Source organism: Ambystoma mexicanum, chromosome 2q, assembly GCF_040938575.1.
Source record: "Ambystoma mexicanum isolate Mex_15411 chromosome 2q, UKY_AmexF1_1, whole genome shotgun sequence".
Lineage (NCBI taxonomy): Eukaryota > Metazoa > Chordata > Amphibia > Caudata > Ambystomatidae > Ambystoma > Ambystoma mexicanum.
This window is the reverse complement of record NC_090924.1, coordinates 1,317,362,147-1,317,381,499: the sequence shown is the minus strand read 5'-3', so window position 1 is coordinate 1,317,381,499 and position 19,353 is coordinate 1,317,362,147. Positions and strand designations below refer to the sequence as shown.

At 42.8% G+C, this 19,353-nt stretch overlaps 1 protein-coding gene across 1 annotated transcript in view; it reads left to right on the top strand.

The window, feature by feature from the left end:
- Window positions 1–19,353, top strand: part of NEK10 (NIMA related kinase 10) — a 2,768,076-nt gene that overhangs the window by 1,850,447 nt on the left and 898,276 nt on the right. Inside the window, exon 27 of the mRNA XM_069648774.1 lies at window positions 6,729–6,900. Within this exon, the coding sequence (XP_069504875.1) occupies window positions 6,729–6,900 (172 nt within the window). The remainder of the gene's footprint in view (window positions 1–6,728; window positions 6,901–19,353) is intronic.

Genomic DNA, 19,353 nt, shown 5'->3' with positions numbered 1-19,353 from the left:
ATTGCAAGCTATGCCAATTTATGACCAAACTCATCAGCCATTTTTAGTCACAAACTAAAATTAAGGCTATATAGATTGTGCTAAGCCTAGAGTTGATTATATGGCAAACTGCCTGCAGGTTCTAAAGGGGTAAAAGGTCCTTAGCCAACCACCCCAAATTAAAACAAACATCATCTGCCTATTCTGAGAACTAGAATATAGCATACTCCCAGAGATCAGCCAAAAATCTGTATGTCCATTTCTCAAGATAAGATTTTGAGGTGGGAGTGTTTTTCTCCCTGTTTTTAAACATTCAAGGGAGTAAAAATGAGTTTTCTTCCAAGCAAGAGAGTAAATGTTGGAATTGTAGTCTTGAAGATCTGAAAGATGCTCTGAAGTGTGCGCAAGGGCCTAGCTGCTGCTGGCCAATTATAGTACCATTTACCACATTTGCTCCAAGGTAAGGTAAGTGGATGTTTCAACTGGACATTCCATACTCATCCGTGCCTCATATATGGTTTTGACGAGCAAGTATTTTGCACCCGTTTTATAATTAGAGTGTTAATTAAATTGTAAGAGTAAAAATGATTTGCCTACAGAACAGTGTACAATAAATGCGACAGGCAGCCAAAACATGAGGAAACATGAAAATTAATAGAACTCGTTAGCAACAAAACAGAGTTGTTTAGCAAAGTTGTCTGGCTTCGAAACAATCTATCACATTTGTAGAAATCCTCCTCCTATACTAATATGAATTAACATATCACATGTATGCATTTTGATGATGAATGCACACAACACAGGAACTCAGAAAAAAACATGTGTTTTTCCATGTTATTACCGATAGGACACTAACATGCTAGGAAAATTAATATGCATGCCTTATCCTCCTCTCCTTGCATATACAGAAACAAAAAAACAGCAGAGATTCCCAAAAGAAACCATTGATTATCGCACTGTTATGTTTCTTTCTGAAAGACTAAATGCACACAGCCCAGAGAGCGTATGCCTTGTTTTCAGACCCTTTCCCTACGCAATTTCATCCGGGCAGATACAAATGAAGATGTTCTGGTTTTCTGTCAAGTGACCTTTGCATTGACCTATGCTCTCATCTAGTGTGTAAATGATACACAAAGAAAAATAAAAGGTTTTGTATTTACAACATTCTAATTTGCAAAAATGCTTGCTATGACCAATTCCAATGGATTGCATTCTCCCACAGCTTACTCATCCTGAGAGATACCTATCCAGGGTCAACTGCTCAGAGGTTTTTTCGACCTGGGGAGTAGTGCTGCTCGAAAGTGTCCGGTCAAAGGTTCGACACCAAAAGGATCGAATGCAATAGGGTCGAGGCAATATGACCGAAAAACAAAGGCTCGAATTTTTTTTAAAAAATATATATTTTTTGGGTTTTCGTATAGTTAAAAAAAAAAGTCGTTTTTGCACCAAAAACGGGAGTTTGGGGGACCACCCCCCAAAAAAAATAAAAAAAAATTCGACCCTTTGGTTTTCGGTCCTTTTGATTCAACCCTTTGGTCATTCGATCCTTTTCATTCAAACCTTTGACCTATAACCCTGCTCGACATCGTCGACGACTCCCTTGTATAAGGCTGTGCAATTCCTCCATCGGACGTGATATTATGTATCGTATTAAAGGTGGCACTATGCCCCGTATCTCAGTTCCCCATTCCCCCACCCCTCCCGGGCTCAGCCTGTGAGCGGAAATGTACAGTAAAAGGGGAAAGGCATTGAAACAACAACAACAATATCAGCAAACCACCATAGGATGCTTATCTCAATCTTCAATATCTCAGCAATGGAGCTGAAACCAGAATATTTAAACAGATTATAGCCTTCATTCTGTCACCAACAATGCCTTAAGAATAGGCTATGATATTAATTCAAGTAATGAAAATATCTAAACATCATAATGTTTCATTTGTTGAATGAATTTTAATCAAAACAAGGTCTGTCAGCTCATAAATTTGCTTGGACGTATTTACATTGTGTCACTGCATTCAGGTCTAGTCAGTTGAATACTGAGTGAGCAATAGGTGTTCTGGCATTGTAATCTCCTTAATAAAGGCTGTTACTGTAATGTTGGGGGCCATCTTGCAATGGCAAAACCTCTCCATGTACAGCTTTTGCTCAGCCTCCTTTTCATAAATTACTTCTTTGTTTTAGTCATCGAAAGTCAGATGACGAAATCGAGCAAACGATTTTCGGTGCATCTTTTTTCTTTTTTTTAAAATTGTATTTAGTCATACATTAGACTTTTCACAATTCTACATATACAAAAATATATTTACATATCAAAATAGAAAGAATAGTTTCATAAAAGAAATGCGTTAAAACGCATTTAAACAATCCCACTTAATCTTACCTTCGTGGTGACAATTTCATAAATTCCAATTCATTTAAAAGTGTTAAAAGTTCCACAGTGTTCAACTCTTGGTGGTCGTGCAGATTAGTACTACCTCCGTCCCCAAGCACCACACGGCCAGAAGTAAAAAAACACTACCCGTGCGGCACTTGAGGCCGCAGGTGAAGAATACCGTCGATCAGGAACCAGAAACGCCAAAGGACCCCCTGACCACTGTAAGGCAATGGAGAGTTAATCAAAACAGGGAATGAACAACAATACCATGTGATAGAAGCTCAGAAAGGGGCTTACCCAAAAGTGAGGGAGATGGCGGCCTGTGAGATATGGAGGAGTAGTGGGGGTACAGCATACACTGGTCGGTTGTTTCTCTGACAGTATTCGGAAGATGGAAACACCTGAGAGAAATACGTAGGGCAATCCGTGAGCAGTCCAGAAATACAGTTCCGAGGTCGAGAGCCAAAGGTAACCATAAAGTTCAGCTAGAGGAGATCCGTGGGCAGTCCAGTGAACAAATCCGAGTCAAGGAACCAGTCAGAGGAAATGGAAACCAGCAGGTTAACAATCCAGGGATGATTTCCAACAAGGCAGACAAAGCAACGTGATATCCGGGGCAGAGATGAGGCAATCCGTGTAACGTTCCGTGGTCGAGCAATCGTAGTAATCAAGAGTGTCCAAAACGCCAAAGCAGTCCGTGAAAGAAGCAGCTGTGAAGCGGTGCTTCCGTGTTTCCCTGCTTCTTTTAACTGTGTGGAGGGTCACCTGATTTACATCACGTGGGGGACGTGAGGGTCCGTGTCACATGACCCGTGATGATGACGAAGGCCGTTGTGGATGCCTCGTCACGTGACGCGCGGTCCTGTGTGTGCCCAAGCGGCAGCGCCAGTCGTGCGAGAACCTCCATGGGAGGTGCCAGTGAAGAAAGGGGCGAAGAGCCCTCGGGCCGTTATGAACGGGTCTCCTTTGTTTGGCGGGATATCGCTGCCGTTCGTGTGCGGGGCCACGAAAGTCACGTTAGCCCCGATGGTGGTGAATGACTGGTGGGTGATGCTGACGAGCACTGGAAGACATGACACACAGATAAGAAAGTTTTATTTCCTGCTGATAATCTTAACCAAAAGTCCTCCGTCTCCAACCAACCATTGTTATTCACAAAACAAGCAAAGTAGTTAAGTCTCAGCTGCCTAATGGCTCTGCAACTAAATAATACATGATTCAGGTCTTGCATTACTCCTTCCCCACATTGATCACAACTCCCTGCCTCAGGTGGCTCTTCGTTACTGAGCCTCTGAATTGTTTTGGTCACGACTATACTTAATCGAATTCTTTGGAATTCAGATCTCAATCTTGCATTGGAAAATCGCTGCCGGTAGGGCCATACAAAGCCTCTAGGTTTATCTGAGACAGGAAAACTCTTAAAATATTCGGATTCATTGAACTTAGATTTTGTCAGGATCCAGTCCATTCTTAGAGCATTTTTAACTTTCTGAGCATTTTCAATTTTCTCTAATTCTGATTGGTCACAGACCGCAAGTATCTTGCATGCCTCATTTTTCAATGTGAGGAGAAATTCGCAGTTGCCTCGATTCTGGTGGACTCCTATATTGACATATAGTGAGTTCCTCCTGGGCAGTACAACTAGCCTATAAAGTGCTGCAATCCTCCAATTCAAATGGGAACGTAGTGATTGCATGCCCAGCTCGTAGCGTTGACGAGACATTGTGAGCGACATGGGCAGGTTCAATACCTTCTTCCATCTATGTCCTGCCCATCTAATCCAATTGAACTTGCGGGCACACAGCTCAATATCCATACCGAACAATATTGTGGGGATAACCTTCCCCTTATAGAATGTTATCAGGGGCATTAAAAATAATCTACAGTATGAATATGAGATATCTTTCATTTTGCAGATTAGTTGGACTGACTTTCTCTTAATGTCTGCTTGCAGGGACTTTATCGACGGACAGGCGCTCAACTGAAACTCCAGATAGGTGACTTCTTTTGTGACTGGTACGAGCTGATAGCTCGGCCGCCATCTATATTTTGGGAGTTTTTTTAAATGATTACAGAATACCAAGATGTTTGATTTCACTGGGTTAATCTCGAGATCAAAAGCGGCTAACATGCTTTGGAGGCCTACCAGTGTATAATCAAGCAGTAAATGTCATCCGCGTATGCCATCGTTTTTATTGTGCAAGTACCAATTCTGGGGCTAATGAAAGCGTGAGGCGAGAGAGTTTCTGCCAGGTCAGCCAAATAAAGGTTGAAGACGCTGGGAGCCAATATGCATCCTGGCTTGCACCCTTCTTCATTGGGATGTTGGATGGCAGATGCCCTTGCATATGAAACCTGACCTGGATGCTGGTGTTTTTATGACGATGTGTAATTATGGCTACCAGACCTTGTGAGAGGCCTCAGTCTTTCAAATTTTGCCATAATCTGCCCCTATTCACTGTGTCACACGCTTTGGACAAGTCTGTCGAAGCTCTGCAGATTGTGGTGATGTTCTTTTTGATTGATTGATTTATTGGTTATTTATAACGCACTTAATACCCAGAGGTTTCTAAACGCAGACCTGGGGATCGAACCTGTGTTGCTCCGTGCCGTCTTGCTTCCAAGGCGAGCGCTTGCCGCTGAGCTATCCTCCTGGGTTTTGTCATTAATGATGTTTATTATAAGACCATTTTCAGGGCATATGTTTTTTTGGATGGATACTTGTTAACTTTCTCGCAATTATTCAAGAATCCTAGTCTAGATCCTTTTGGAATCTCCTTTTGTAAACAATCTGTGAATCTACCTTCATGTTCAGGTTCCACACATCTAATTATCAATATAATACCCACATTAACTCTATGTACAGCATACCGTTCGGAGCGAGGTGTAAACTTTAGAAATAATCAAAATAAAGGAAATGACTAGTAAAAAACAATGGGCCTCATTACAAGTTTGCCGGTCCGGGAACTAAGGTACCGGTAATCTTGCTGGTACCGTAGTTCCCGGACCGGCAAACTACGAGTTCTGCTTGCGGGTGCCTTTTAACCCGCTAGGTCGGACCTGCATTTTCGCATAGAACGTGCATATCTCACTGATGCCCCAAAAAACATGCACGTCTCTTCAGCGGCGCCATTAAATGCCCACTTTTTCCACATTTTTTTCACAATAAATTGTGCCGTCTTTTGTACTACACATTGTTGTGCGGTTTTTTGTTTGAGAATTCATGTGCCTCACGGGTAAAGTCCTAAAAAAGTGGGGGGAATCATTAACATACCACATACCAATTGAATGTGGTGTCACCAGAAATGAGCATATCAAGGTGCTCTCTGAAAAAAGTGGCGGGACTCCTGAAAAATTGCGGGGACTCCGTCCAACCGCGTGTACCCTTGACTTCAGCCCTTCCTCAAAGAGACGTGCTTCTCTCTCTCTCTCCTTCTCTCCCTCTGTCTCTTTTTCTCCTTCCCACCCTCTCGCTCTCTGTTGATGGTTGCTGCTGCTTCTATACCGAGAAGGGCTATTTTCAGAAATCATTGCAAAATCTTCTGATTCACAACAAGACTCTACAACACCCTACAACACCCATCTTCCAGTTGCTGTTCCCTCTACTGTCATCGTTCTCAAAGCTCCAAAAGTTTCTGCTTTCCAAATACACTGTTGGAGCCGTCTAGGTTTGGACACAAGGGCGGGCGGGCACAAAGTATATTCGAATGTGGGAGATGTGTAAAGCGCATGCATCCCTTTATTATTATTTTCCACATCAGTTGTCTGCCTGGCTTCTTTCTTTCCTGTGCATATGCGCTGTGCTGCCCTAGTATATGACCCACCTGACCTAGTATATGACCCACCTGACCTACCTAACTCTCTCTGTCTCTCTCTCTCTCTCTCTCTCTCTCTCTCTCTCTCTCTCTCTCTTTCTCCCTCTCTCTCCCTCGCTCTCTCCTCCAAATGTAACCAGCGTGTTATGTGGGGACAGTGAACATCGTTTTTGAACATATTTACTGCCTGCAAAAACACCCACCTTTTCTGCTCCTTCACATTTTACAGCATGTCTACTTTTAATTCTGTTTTTCAAAGCTTCAAATACAATTTGTCCACGAATTTGAACAGTTTTTTTTCAAAATTAAAATACTAAATGTATCCTGAACTTTGGCAGCATTTAAAATCAAGCATTTCTATATGGATCTTAATGTCAATTCTAAATGTAAGTGTGTTCAGTACAAGATCGATAACATGATGCAGTGTTTGCTTATTCACCTTCTAATCGTTAGCAATTTAGTTGTAACCACATCTTCCTGATCAATTCTTCTTTTAAAATGGACAAAGGGAAAAAGAACTAAGAACCTCTCATTTGCTTTGTGTCTCTCTCCTTTAGGCGCATCTCAGCACAGCCCGCCTAAGTGGCAGCAGCATCACTGGCAGCTTTAAAAGCGACTTTTCTGAAAGCATGCTTCTTCCAATGGAGAACTTCCAACAAGGCAGCGGCGATTGTACTTCTGACACAGTTTTCTGCGACGATACCTACACAGTGGAAAGCATAGCGAAAGGTACTTATTTTCCGAAGCAGGATGCCATCAGACCAGGTCAATCGATGGTTGCCTAATCCAATAATACTCTGTTTTATTACTTGGTTATCTAATGTGCTCAGCTGCTTTTGGCATTATCTCCAGGTGCTCAGGTGTATCTGAAGGCAATGGTGTGGGTTAGGTGAGTGGGGGACATAGAAAATGCAAGGTTGCTTGCTGTTGGTTTGATCTATGCAGTCTGGGAGTACCCTGAGTTCTCCAGGTAGGTCTGTTTCTAGGCATTCCGTGTCGAGAGCATAGAGGCATTTCTATCGGGAGCGAGGCCTTGTGTGCCCATGGTGCTCCATTTTTTGTCTCCCTATAGGGAACGGAGGTGTTTGCCTTATCTGCCAATACAGATATACGCCAGAGTAAAGCCAATATCGAAAATAAATTGGTCCTGAAGAAAATGGCACAATCCATGATTGCCATTGAAAGCGGTAGATCAAATTGGCCATGAGTGTTCTCATGGCCAACACGATATCCTATGAACAGACCCAGGATGCCCTATAGGAACAGTTGTACTCACTCTTGATGAGCACATTTTTAGGGTGTCCCGAGTGAGCGGGACTTTTTATACTAACCAATCCAAGTAGACCATCCTCTTTTTTGGAGCCCCTGGCCCAGAGGGCGAATAAAACACTTAGATAAAAAACCTTGGCAGTACGCTTTGTATAATTAGAAAAGTGACAAGATCTAATGAACAGTCTTGTCCCCACATTGATTGATTGGTTCTCCTTGGACTTTTATTATATATTGTTTTGTACTCTGATACAACAAATGAGAACAAGAGCGATGAGGGACATTGTTTTCTCCCGCTCTCCCTATTAGATAGGCGGCGCACCATCGCCCACCTAGGGAAAGGCACTCCTGACAGGGTCAAGGTGTTCTTCCTTAAGGGTCAGCCAGCACGCTGTATTACCCGTGTTGTGTTTGGACGAATATGACAGAATGTCAATGTTAAATACCTCTCTCAAGTGTGCCGGTCCGGGAAAAATGCTGGTAATTCTGGCTCCCTCATTTCTACCAGATCAGCACATTTTAGTTTGCTAGTGGGGGCCACAGATCTCCCGACAGACCTGAGATGCCGGGAGTTTTGGTCCCTACCAGTAAACAAATACCTGAATCTCCGGCACCGTTGCTAACAGTGCCTGTGATTCAGTAAATCCCATTCCATGGAGTCATATGGACTCCATGGAAATGGGAACTTACCAGCACTTTGCTCTCCATAATATCCCAGTAACATTGGGATATCGGGCGGCGGAGACGGTAAGTGCAGTTTGCTGGTATCTCGCCGACAAACTTATAATCAGAGCCTATGTCTTTGATTTAGAAGGGGAGGAGATAACTGATCAGGACACTCCTCCACTTTGCATGGGATTTGGAACTCCCAATGTTCCTGAGGTTTTAATTTCTGAGAAGTCCATGATGCAACATCTGGTGAACTCATTTAAAGATGCCAGTGGGTTAGATACCTCACCAGAGTTGATATTTTCCAGCTCAGAGGCTTCTCCACAAGGGCAGTCACGGGCAAGGCTACTGAGTGTCTGGGCTGGGGGAGGTTAGCAGCGGTCTATGAAGAGGATGACCTCATGGATATACTCAACAAGGGCCCCCCTAAGTACTCTGTTCTCCCTTTTCATACTGCTCTGAAGAGCACAGTCATGGCAAATTGGGAAAGTCCTGATACAAATCCTGCGGTTAATAAGGATTCACCAGGAAATACAGGCCTTTAAGTGTACATTCGGAATTCTTATCAAAACAACTGTTCCTCCCACATAGTACTCATAACCCTCCCATGCTGCCCCTCTACCTTTGGGAGACTTTGCGTTTTTTAGACCTTCTTCTCTTCCAACTTCAGGCCATCTTGTGGCCTTAGAGATGTCTGTGCATAGGAGAGGGGAAAACTAAGAACTGAAGTAACAGGCATGGTTCCAACATCAATGTCATACTCAAGAGCGGATGGAAGCAACTGCGGGATACAAGATCGATGACGCAACCACATGCAGCAGCCTTTGCTGTGAACATTTTTCCAAAGCAGCGGACACTGAATGGGATATATATCGAAGATGAGGAATACATGGGAGGAACACCCAGTGGAAAGAACACTACCAGGGGTAAGTTATTTGTTCTTCTCTCTTGTTATCTTGCTCTCTCACTAGTTCTCAAATATATTCAGTGTACACTGTGTGCAACAAGGAACTGGGAATAGGCAGAGGAGGGCAGGAGGCAGTCTAGAGACTCTACTCATTACCTAAGTGCAAAGGGTTGTGAGGGGCATAGGAACCGAGCACACAGGGGCAGCAGGGTCACTTGCCCCCATACTCCTTGAACAATGGCGCCATGAGTGTCTTTTTCTCTCTTTTGTGAATCTGTTAGTGAAACTTTTCTAGCTATTACAACAACAAAAAAAGCCTGGCTTCAGTGCTGGGCAACAGGGCTTCTCCTGTCGTGTGCATGCTAGTAAAGTGTTGGCATGCGTCTTGCAAAATTAACAAGTGCTGCTCACTTCAAAGTGGGAAGTCTGTCAGCTGCCAAAATGATTAATGATCGTCAATGGACGACCTGAGCCTTGATTGGGGAAACAGGCCAATGCGGTTTGGCTGGCTTAAGAGCAGTATTGTTCACTTTGCTCCTCAATAGGCCACCTAGTTGTCAAGTGGTGGCCTCTGCCTATGTGTTACTTTAGAGGTCAGTAGAACACTGAAGGCCTGCACAACTCCCCCTCCCTGTGTCTTTCTTTCGAAACCCACCCCTCTAATGGCCGGTGCAGCTGCAGCTCCTTGTGAACAACACCCTACCCAGCATCTCCATGTGTTTCCAAGTGCCCCTGCTGTCAGACCCTTCAGATATGTGTGTGGGAAATTTGAGGTTATGCAATATGATAATTACAAAGTTTGGTTGAATTTTTATTTTTTGGAAACTGCATTCGATTAAGACCACACCTTTCTCTGCACTGCTTTGATAATAAAGTAATTTTAGGTTTACTTTTTCCTTTTCTCGAATTCTTTTTTCTCTGTAATATTTCTTGCGTTGCCATTCTACATTTCACTGTCTTTTCATTCTTTCTTTTCTTCCTTTCCCTTTCATTCTGATTCGTTTTTTTCTGTGCATCTCACCTGCAACTCTCCCTTTTTCTTGGCCTCTTTCATTTGCCTCCCTCTCTCCCTTGATTTTATGGAAGTCTTTGAGGGTCCTTACGAGTTTGGAGGTAACCATGGCGCTACTAGCGCCATGGCTGCCTCCAAACCCATACCGACTCCGCCCTGGTGAATGGAGCTATTACCGCCCCATTCCACGGTTGGCGGGGGCGGTAATTCCCCATTCACCAGGGCCCTTCCGCATTCCCATTTGAGCCCCCATAGGGCTCACTGGGAATGGGGAAGGACACTAATAACGGTACTGCTAATTGTGGTACCGTTATTAGCTCCTCAGTCCCATTGCGGGTCCCGTCCTTAACGCCTGGTAAAACCAGGCGTTAAGGGAGGACCCGCAAAGGGACCTCGGAATAGGGCGGTAAGGGATTACCGGTACCGGTGCCTTTAACGGTAATCCCTTACCGCCCGGGTCGTAATGAGGCCCTTTGTATCCCTGCTCCCTTTCTCAAATGCTGAGTCAGCTCATCCCCTGCTCCCAATCCTCACCGACTCTGATATATAGCAGCATCCTGATATATAGATCATTGATTTACAAATAGAATAACATTTGTTTCCATTGTGCAGTATAATTGATTACCATCCACCCCCATGCAGGGTACAACCCCCTGCCCCATTCCCTCCACTGTCAGGCTGCAGTGAACCATTTATATCGCTGCACTCTCCCTTGAATCATACATTGAGGAAGTCTCACTTTGGAACAAAAGACTCACCTGTCCTCACTTCGCATGAGGATCAGGTACAGGGAGCCCAGCAACCCTGCAACATGCAAGATGCTATGCCATGCAAGACACAGTCCCCTGTACCCTATTAGGATGCTGCCATCATATCTAGGACAGTGAGTCCTGTATTCTGCTGGAGTTGAGGCATGCAACCTAATCCCAACTTTATATGATATTTCTCTTAAAGAGCAGAGTTTAATTCTAGCACAGCCAGGGATTGTAGTAGCATTTGCCACCCAGTAAGATAGAGGGTGTGCCTGTGACAGGCTGCAATGGTCTGCACATTATGTACAAGTCAAATTGGTGGTAGTGGCGAGAACATTATTTTGGTGTACAATCTAAATTGTTATTATGGGGAAGGCTGATATTGCTGCATTTAGGAAGAAGCTGCTGTCTAGTCAGAGTTCTCATTATGAGGCTATTTGGTCTCATGTGATGTGTGTCTGGGACCTACAGAGTGGGAATGCAAGGGGGGAACCCCCTGCATGAGAACTTGTTTAGGTTTCTCTACCATAGAGTATATGCTTGTGTCCCAGCCACTGCTAGACATTTGTATGAACTTTCACATCTTCAAAACTAGGAAGAGTGACCACTCCTTGTTAGGGAGCTCTTTTTATTGGAAAGGTAAAAAAGGGGACATTTTGTATGAAATCTACTGGTAAATAATGATAGCAGTCAAGTGAACTGGAAACCAGCACCATCTCCAAACTCAACACGTGGCTCAAAGAGTGTTTGTAGACCTCCTCTGCTGAAAGGGATATCTTTTCTGTTCTTAATTTGGTAACCTTTATTACCTCATTTCTACTTCAAACCAGAAGTCACATGTTTAAATTCCAGTAATATAGCTTGGCATGTTAACACACCTGCGGCAGAACTCTGTGTGCAACTAGAGGCTGGGGGAGACACATGGAAGGACAGAGTGGAAGTGAAAGATGGATTGGAAGAGAAAGAAAAAAGGTAGATGGAGAGGCACCTAGAGGGTGAAAGATAGACATGTGAAGGGTAGAGGCGGGGGGAAGGCAGGTTCGACGGGAGAAGAGAAAGAGAGCATGTAAGTGGGTTTGGGAAGAGAGTTGAGCAAGGAGGAAAGAATTAGGGAGGTATGGGGAGTGTGATGAGGAGAGTGAGAGAGAGAGGGATGATGAGAAGGGAGGGAAACTAAGGGATATTGAGGAGTGGGTGAGATGAAAGGATGAAAGGGAAGAGGAGGGAATACTATTGCCATAGCACAACACATGCATTTTGTACGCCACAGACCCCCAAACTAGAGCCTGCGAGCTGAATCCCTTTTAATCAGGCCCTAAGAATAAAAGGTGTGAACCTTTCACCTGGAAGAGCAGGCAAACAAGTCTGCTCTGCTTCCCAAGTTCGCCTGCCAAATTGTACAAAATCCTGCAGGTGTATAAAATGGCAGTAAATGCCTTTATTGTCTGTTCTTACATTCAGCATGACTTGAAAACGGACCCCCTATGATTGTAGCTTTATTTTCCGCACAAGTACCAGCATGCACATGAATAACAAACTACACAAATCTTCTACAGACACAATGTGAAATGTAATGCATGGAAAGTCACACAGCTTGTAACTGGTTCTGTACCCCCATCATTTCTAATCACCCAACAATCCCACTTAAATCGTTTAAGTGCCACAGTGATGGTCACTGCCAGTTAGCTATACCCATCACTACTCAATCCCTGTTGTAAATGGTTTGCTGGTTAGATATGTTAAAAAGACAAGACTGCACTGGGATGCCATGTGCAAGCCTGGCTGTTGTCTTTGAGGTGAGAGGAAGAGCAGCGGAGGCGGGGGCCTTGTCACTTGTCCAACTGTTAAAACTGCCTCTGGTGCAGAGGTAGTTTCGTCCAATTTTCACAGGGGGATTTACATGTTTCTATGTAATGCTCCTTTAGACACCTTACAATAGGTACAAATACAAATAGATATTACCTATACGAAACTGATCCGGCTTGGAGGGGTAAACGAGAGATTATATTTGCCCAGCTGAAAAATCAAACTGTACTCTTAATGAACAAACTGTCACAGTTAACCAAGACCCTGTGGAGGGATGTCAGAGTTTACACTTTCTGATACATTCAGAATAAAGGAACTTAAGTTTATAAGCATGGGAACAGAATAGAGCGTGAGGAAACTACCTTAAGAAGGAACAGGTACAGAACCACACCCGCTTACCTGAAGGAGAGAGCGCAAGCCCAAGTAGGACGACAAATAGTTATCTGTATGAAACTGAAAGGCCCTGGATGGGTGAGCGAGATCCAGTGGTTGAACATTTAAACGACTTGAAATTTCAGTTTGTAGGTTTAAGGTATAAACTTTGACAGTTATCAAACATTTGGTGGAGTTCACCTTTTTTGTTTTTTTTTTAAACCCATGGAACGCATTGATTTGAACTCTACGAGAAGGCTGAAAATACAAGACAAACATTTTCAGAGATATTGTTGGGAGGGGGTCATGCACCAGCCACCCTAGGCCAAACAAGACTTCTTGTAAGTAAGAAGACTTCTCTGGGCCAATTTATGTTTTCCTTTATTAGGGGTAATGGCAGTTAGTAAGATAGCATGGTTTTGGACAGTGGATAGATTAAGTTGGATACACCGTCCTGCCAAGCACCTTTTCGTATTTTGTTTGAATAGGGGACTTCCACCATAGCAATTGGGTTACTTTTGGTTTTGCCATTTTAATGAAGCTGAGCACGTCTAACCATGTCCAGTGTCCGAGTCCTTTGTGAAAAGAAAGAGAAGCATGCACCGTCTGCAGCATTTCGTCAATGAACGGCTGAAATCATGACAGTTGGCTATTTCATATTAAGCAGGAAGTCCGAAGTGGTCAGAAAACGTTGTAATTTTAATTAAAGCAAGACTCGAATGTTGACCATTAAGAGCTTTGATATAACTACTAGAAACTGGGAACAACCTAATTTGGATTTCAAAAGGATCAAAAACATAAGGGACATTGTTATACGTAACAATATCAGGCGCTTTAGCTGCTACAGCTGTAATTTTGTTTCAAAACGAACGTGCGTGTGTTCGCATTGCTAACTCCTCATCTGCACAGCACTGCGAGTCAGGAGACTCTTGCTGTTCTACGCCCGTTCCCCGGAGGGGGCGGAGACTGTTGCCGGTCACGTGGTCATCACGTGACTCTGAACCACCTCAAAAGCCAGACACAGTCACCCTCGCGGCGTTAAGCCCGGTGGTGACAAGGCCGCTTGCTGTGCCGTTTTGCTGCTGTTTGGCTCTGGAAGGCTTGCTCCAGGAACCAGTGAGCGGAAGTCACCAATCCCTGCTCACCGACATTTCTACTCCGCAACAGGATCCACAAGTAAGTGCTCTATTGTACTAATTTGCAACCAACCGAGAGCAAAGGCACAGGAACATCTAGATAAAACTTCAGTGTTTGGTAGTACGAACACACTAACAATATCCCCACACACAACTCTAATCTTCTAAACTTACGTGTAGAGAAACTGCATTGCAGGTTGTGAGACCACAAGGATGACGACAAAACAAGGTCCACAGACAAGGACAAAAACTATACAACAGCGACGACAAACAAATCCTTGGTCGCTAGCAAAGGCAGGCGCAGAAATCCAAAAAGCCATCACTCATGTAGTCGGGGAAACAGCTGTAGACCTCGAAACAGACTCCATGGTGATTGGCAGTGACAACATAGGAAGTGGTGAGCAACTCCCCTTACCCTTACCTTTTCAAATAGACTCTGCTCCGTCGAATGATGAGAGAAATATTGAAGCCACTCCACCAAATGGCCACTTACAACAGAGCGAAACGCATGTAAAAGACAGAGACACGAATCAGCAAAAAATGCTTGAAACAATTCCACACTCGGAGAGTGTCACTGACTTAATTACATCAAAAGACTTACCTAAGGAAAGTGGGAATAAATTTAAGGCACCATTGTCTTTGTCCAACCTAGTGCCGTTCCCGCACGACATCAGCGAGGCTGATAAAACTCACAGTGTTGAATGCATAGAAGACTTTGTCACCCCCTTTGAAATTCCTGACGTAGACTTATTAGAAATATTACACCCTGAGTCAATAACGGAGATCTTTCAAAACACACAAACAATGAACACAAAGCAAATAACTCAACCATTTGAGACTCAATCTCAAAACTCTAAGGAGCACAATAATCAAATGGAATGTGGAAAAACCTCTAACTATGCTAATAGTAAACTAGTGTCAAATGTCAACACCATCTCCACACAAGATAAAACTAATCTGAAAAGTTCCTTGATAAATGAATCTGAACAGGGATTCGAAATGTTGGACGAAGCAACAGTGGACGCTATTTCACAACTTGCTGTACGCCTAGGGAAAACAAACTCTCAAAGGTCGACCCCTCTGGGATCAAAAAACATAACAAACAAAGAACCTTCTAAATCAAATGGAACATCCAACAAAACTCATCAATCCCTAAACACCAATGAAAATAGCGACAAACAAGGAAACAAAGCAAGCACCCCAAGATGGCACGCAAGGACACCTGTCCTGGAAAAGTCGAAACAACGACAACCCACGGAATTGAACACTCTCTTGACCCACACGAATGTAGATTCATTTAATCTACAAACAACGCCGAGGAGGGACTCTTGCGAGGCAGCCACGAAATCAAGCCTTTCATCAGCGGCCGCCATGCAAATACATAACAATGTATTAGCAGCATCATCTTTAGCTATGATCCCCTTCGTAAAATTATATGAATCTCTAAATGAAACCATTAAAGACCAAGGCGCAATGCTAACTATCCTAATGGAAAAAATAGAAAAATTGTCTGGTTTTACATCTTTTATCCAGAGCAAAATGGAGAAAGAGCGAGACGTATCTGCTAATTTGCAAATGCGCCTTGGCGACCTAGCAGCAAGATATCACTGTGACAATGACAACTTGTCTACAGGACTGCTAGAAGCGGTGAAATGGATGAGACACGAACGACACCAGTCTACTTCAGTAACTCCACTAGAAGTACAAGGAAAGTTTCAGGAAACAAGAGCCAAAAACGATAAGTCACAACTAAATGTACGTGCACCTAGTTGCGACCAACCGACCTTAGAGTCATTACAGAACAGGTCAAATAGCCGGCAAAAGAAAAAACAACAAGAGTTGATGACAGAAACACTTCCAGATCTCCCTCAGATCTCTCTTGGTGAAGTTGCCAAAAAATCAGCCTTCAAAATCTTCACTGGCGTACAAGATGAAACAACAAAAGCCTCAAAAAATCAATCCAAAGATAACACAATAAACGATGTCCCCAAGATCCCACTCTTTCCCGCAAGCACCCTAGTTAGAAACAAGTGGAAAAGATCTGCAAACACAAAAAAATTTATAAGGAATATGCCATTACCAACTCGACCAGCAATATTCGCACGAGCGGAGAAGGAAATTCGAAAACTAACAACATCAGAAAATCAAGCCATCGCCAAAAATACTGAAAAGAGGAGCCCATGTAGGAAACGTATGCGGGGAGATACTTCAGGAACAAGCACAGCACAAATCATCTCAACCTCGTCAATAGAGCTTTGTAACCTGTCAACATATTCGCATAATAGCGATAGAAATGATGACGGAGCCGTGTTTGAAAACGCATGGCAAGACGAGGATCAACAAAAACAAAATTTCCCAAATTTCCCAAAAAGTGTTCCAATTCGAAGAACCAATGAAAATAATACCAAGTCTCAAATGATGGGAAAATTAAATCTAGAGAAAGAAGGAATATCAGCACAAGCTGTAAACAAATTAAATCCAAAATTAACAATAAACCAAAGGAAACAAATTGTGCATTATAAATCAAAAACACAACAGTATCAGAAAAAGAAAAATGGCAACCAAATCATGAAGCTTCGACTTCAAAACATTCATACAGACGAACACGAGATGAATTTAAATCGGACAAATGTGCTGAAACTATTCCAATGCATACCCTCCTTACGGACCATACACACGGATGACATTAAAATAGTGGAATATGCTTCTGAAAACTCCACCGATCAGGTGCTACTGCATTTTATTTCAAATGCAGTGCGATCCACAATTCTACATGCCTCAGACGAACTTCTGGCATTTGGCTTTGACTTGATGGTAGAACCTCCAGAAAGCACTGAGCAGGAAAGAAGCCAATATGACGAGCAGGACACCCTAACAATGGAATCCAAAATCAACGCGCTACGTCATTCATTAGCTAATATTCAAACAAAGCAAGGATTACAAAGACAGCCAAATTAGCAATGATTGAAAAGACAAGAGGGACAAGGAAACCTCTTATCGTGGAACACATGAGGCTTTACACATTTGTTTGAAGAATTTCCTGTCTCGTCCGAAAAAACAATATTCATTTGCTTGCAGGAGACTTGGCTACGTAATAAACCATCAAAAGATGGCTTTAGCATATTCCTTAATCCTGCTGGAAAAAACAGAACCGGTCGTCCCTTTTCGGGACTCTTGACGATGATTCGAATTAACGAAAGATGGACACCAGTACAATCCCATAATCCAAATCCCTTTGTCCAAGGTACACTAATAAAATACCATCAGCCAACCAAAGAGCAATGTGAATATATGTTAATAATTAACTGCTACTGGAATCCAGCTAAAATTGCAACTGACAAATTCATAAAGTCAGTGCTGGAGCTCATAGATAACGTTATCCTAAACCATAGGAAAGTATGGATCATCTGCTGTGGAGACTTGAACTGTGCATGGTTTAAATGGGACCAAACTTCAGAAACTAATCTAAGAATTCCAAAAAACCAAATATGTAAAAGAGCAAATGCTTGGCAAAATATGATGTCAAATCGAGATTTGGGTATGATTAATGGAAACATCAAAGGAGACATTCCGGCAAAATGCACTTGGAGAGGTATCTTCAAAGGTGCAGCCAAAACCCTAGATTACATCTGGACGTCGGCAGAGATGTATGGAACACTAATTGACATAGAAGTGATCACAACAAGAAAGAGTGATCACGAGATGATATGTCTAAATTGGCAGGTTTTTTGGAATATGAGCGAGCCAAAAATACCCCAGTTAACTGTAAACCCGACTGGCAACAGACTGGGAATAACTGGCCCGCAGATACGACAAGTTACTGAAACATTTTGTAGAAAAGAGGACCAAGGTACATGTGAATACGCTCCATTATTATCAAACCTTGTAAAAAACCAGCTAAGCACGACTAGCAAAACACATAAACATAATTTCAGTAAAGTGATTCAAGAAGCTAAAAAAGTACTAAGAAGTGACGTGAGGAAACTGAAAAAAAATCACAAAACGGGTGATGCTCGAGTAAGCATAAAAGCTCGGCGCAAACAATATAAGAATTGGGTTAGATCACAGAAAGCAATTATTGACCAAGATCGTGCGGAAAATATAATGAAACTTATGTTAAAGAAAAACTCCAGAGACATATGGTCAATATTAAATGCTGGATCCCTGAAATTCCAACCAACAATTGTAAACGGTCTAGCAGGAAACATTTGGGTTGACCATTTTACAAAGGTATACAAAAGATCTTATTGGGAACCAGCAATAGAACTCAACACAAGAACGGAGGACTGGGACTTAAAAATAGACGCACACGAAATTGCACATGCAATATCTAAATTAAAAAATTCCCGGGCGCCAGGTCCGGACCTGATCACAAACATAATGTTAAAACAAAACGTTGTGGAATGGTCAGTCTTTATCGAAATTCTCTTTACTCGACTCGCTACAACCAAACAAATACCCAAGTCTTGGTTAAAAGCCATAGTGGTGCCAATCCATAAAAAGGGCGACCGGGACAATCCAAATAACTATCGTCCAATCGCTCTCTTAGACACCATAGGCAAGGTCTGTGGATCATTCTTGAGAAAGAAACTTGCAAAATGGGCAAATGATGAAAAGATTGTAGACCCAAGACAAACGGGATTCACTGCGGGCGTCGGAGTGGACGTTAACCTTTGCATTTTAAGCATATTAAAAATGGAAACCATCAAAGCAGGTCAACGGATGTTTCTGGCCTTTATTGATATGAAACAGGCCTTCGACGGAATAAATCGTAGAAGGCTATGGCAAAAACCTATCTCATGGGGATGTCCGGCCAACCTACTTGAACCAATTATAGCACTCCATACTAATACATCAATACGTGTGCGATTAAGCAATAATGGAGAAATGTCAGAAATAATCGAAACTGAGAAGGGGGTAAAACAAGGGTGTCCTCTGGCATCAGAGCTATTTAAATTGTTTATAGCAGACCTACCAACTCACTTGAGAGACGTCAACTCATTTCCTCCAAAACTGAATAATACACCAACTTCCTGCATAATATATGCAGATGATTTAGTACTACTGGATCGTACACAAGTCGGACTGCAACGATTGTTAAACAAATTGTACAACTATCTGACAATGAATGATCTCGAAATAAACACGGCCAAAACCAAGATTCTAGAAATTGGCTCTAAAGGTAACAGAAAAGACCGAGACTTTTCATGGTCCATAAACGGTGAAAAAATAGAAAAAGTAACTTCCATAAAATATCTA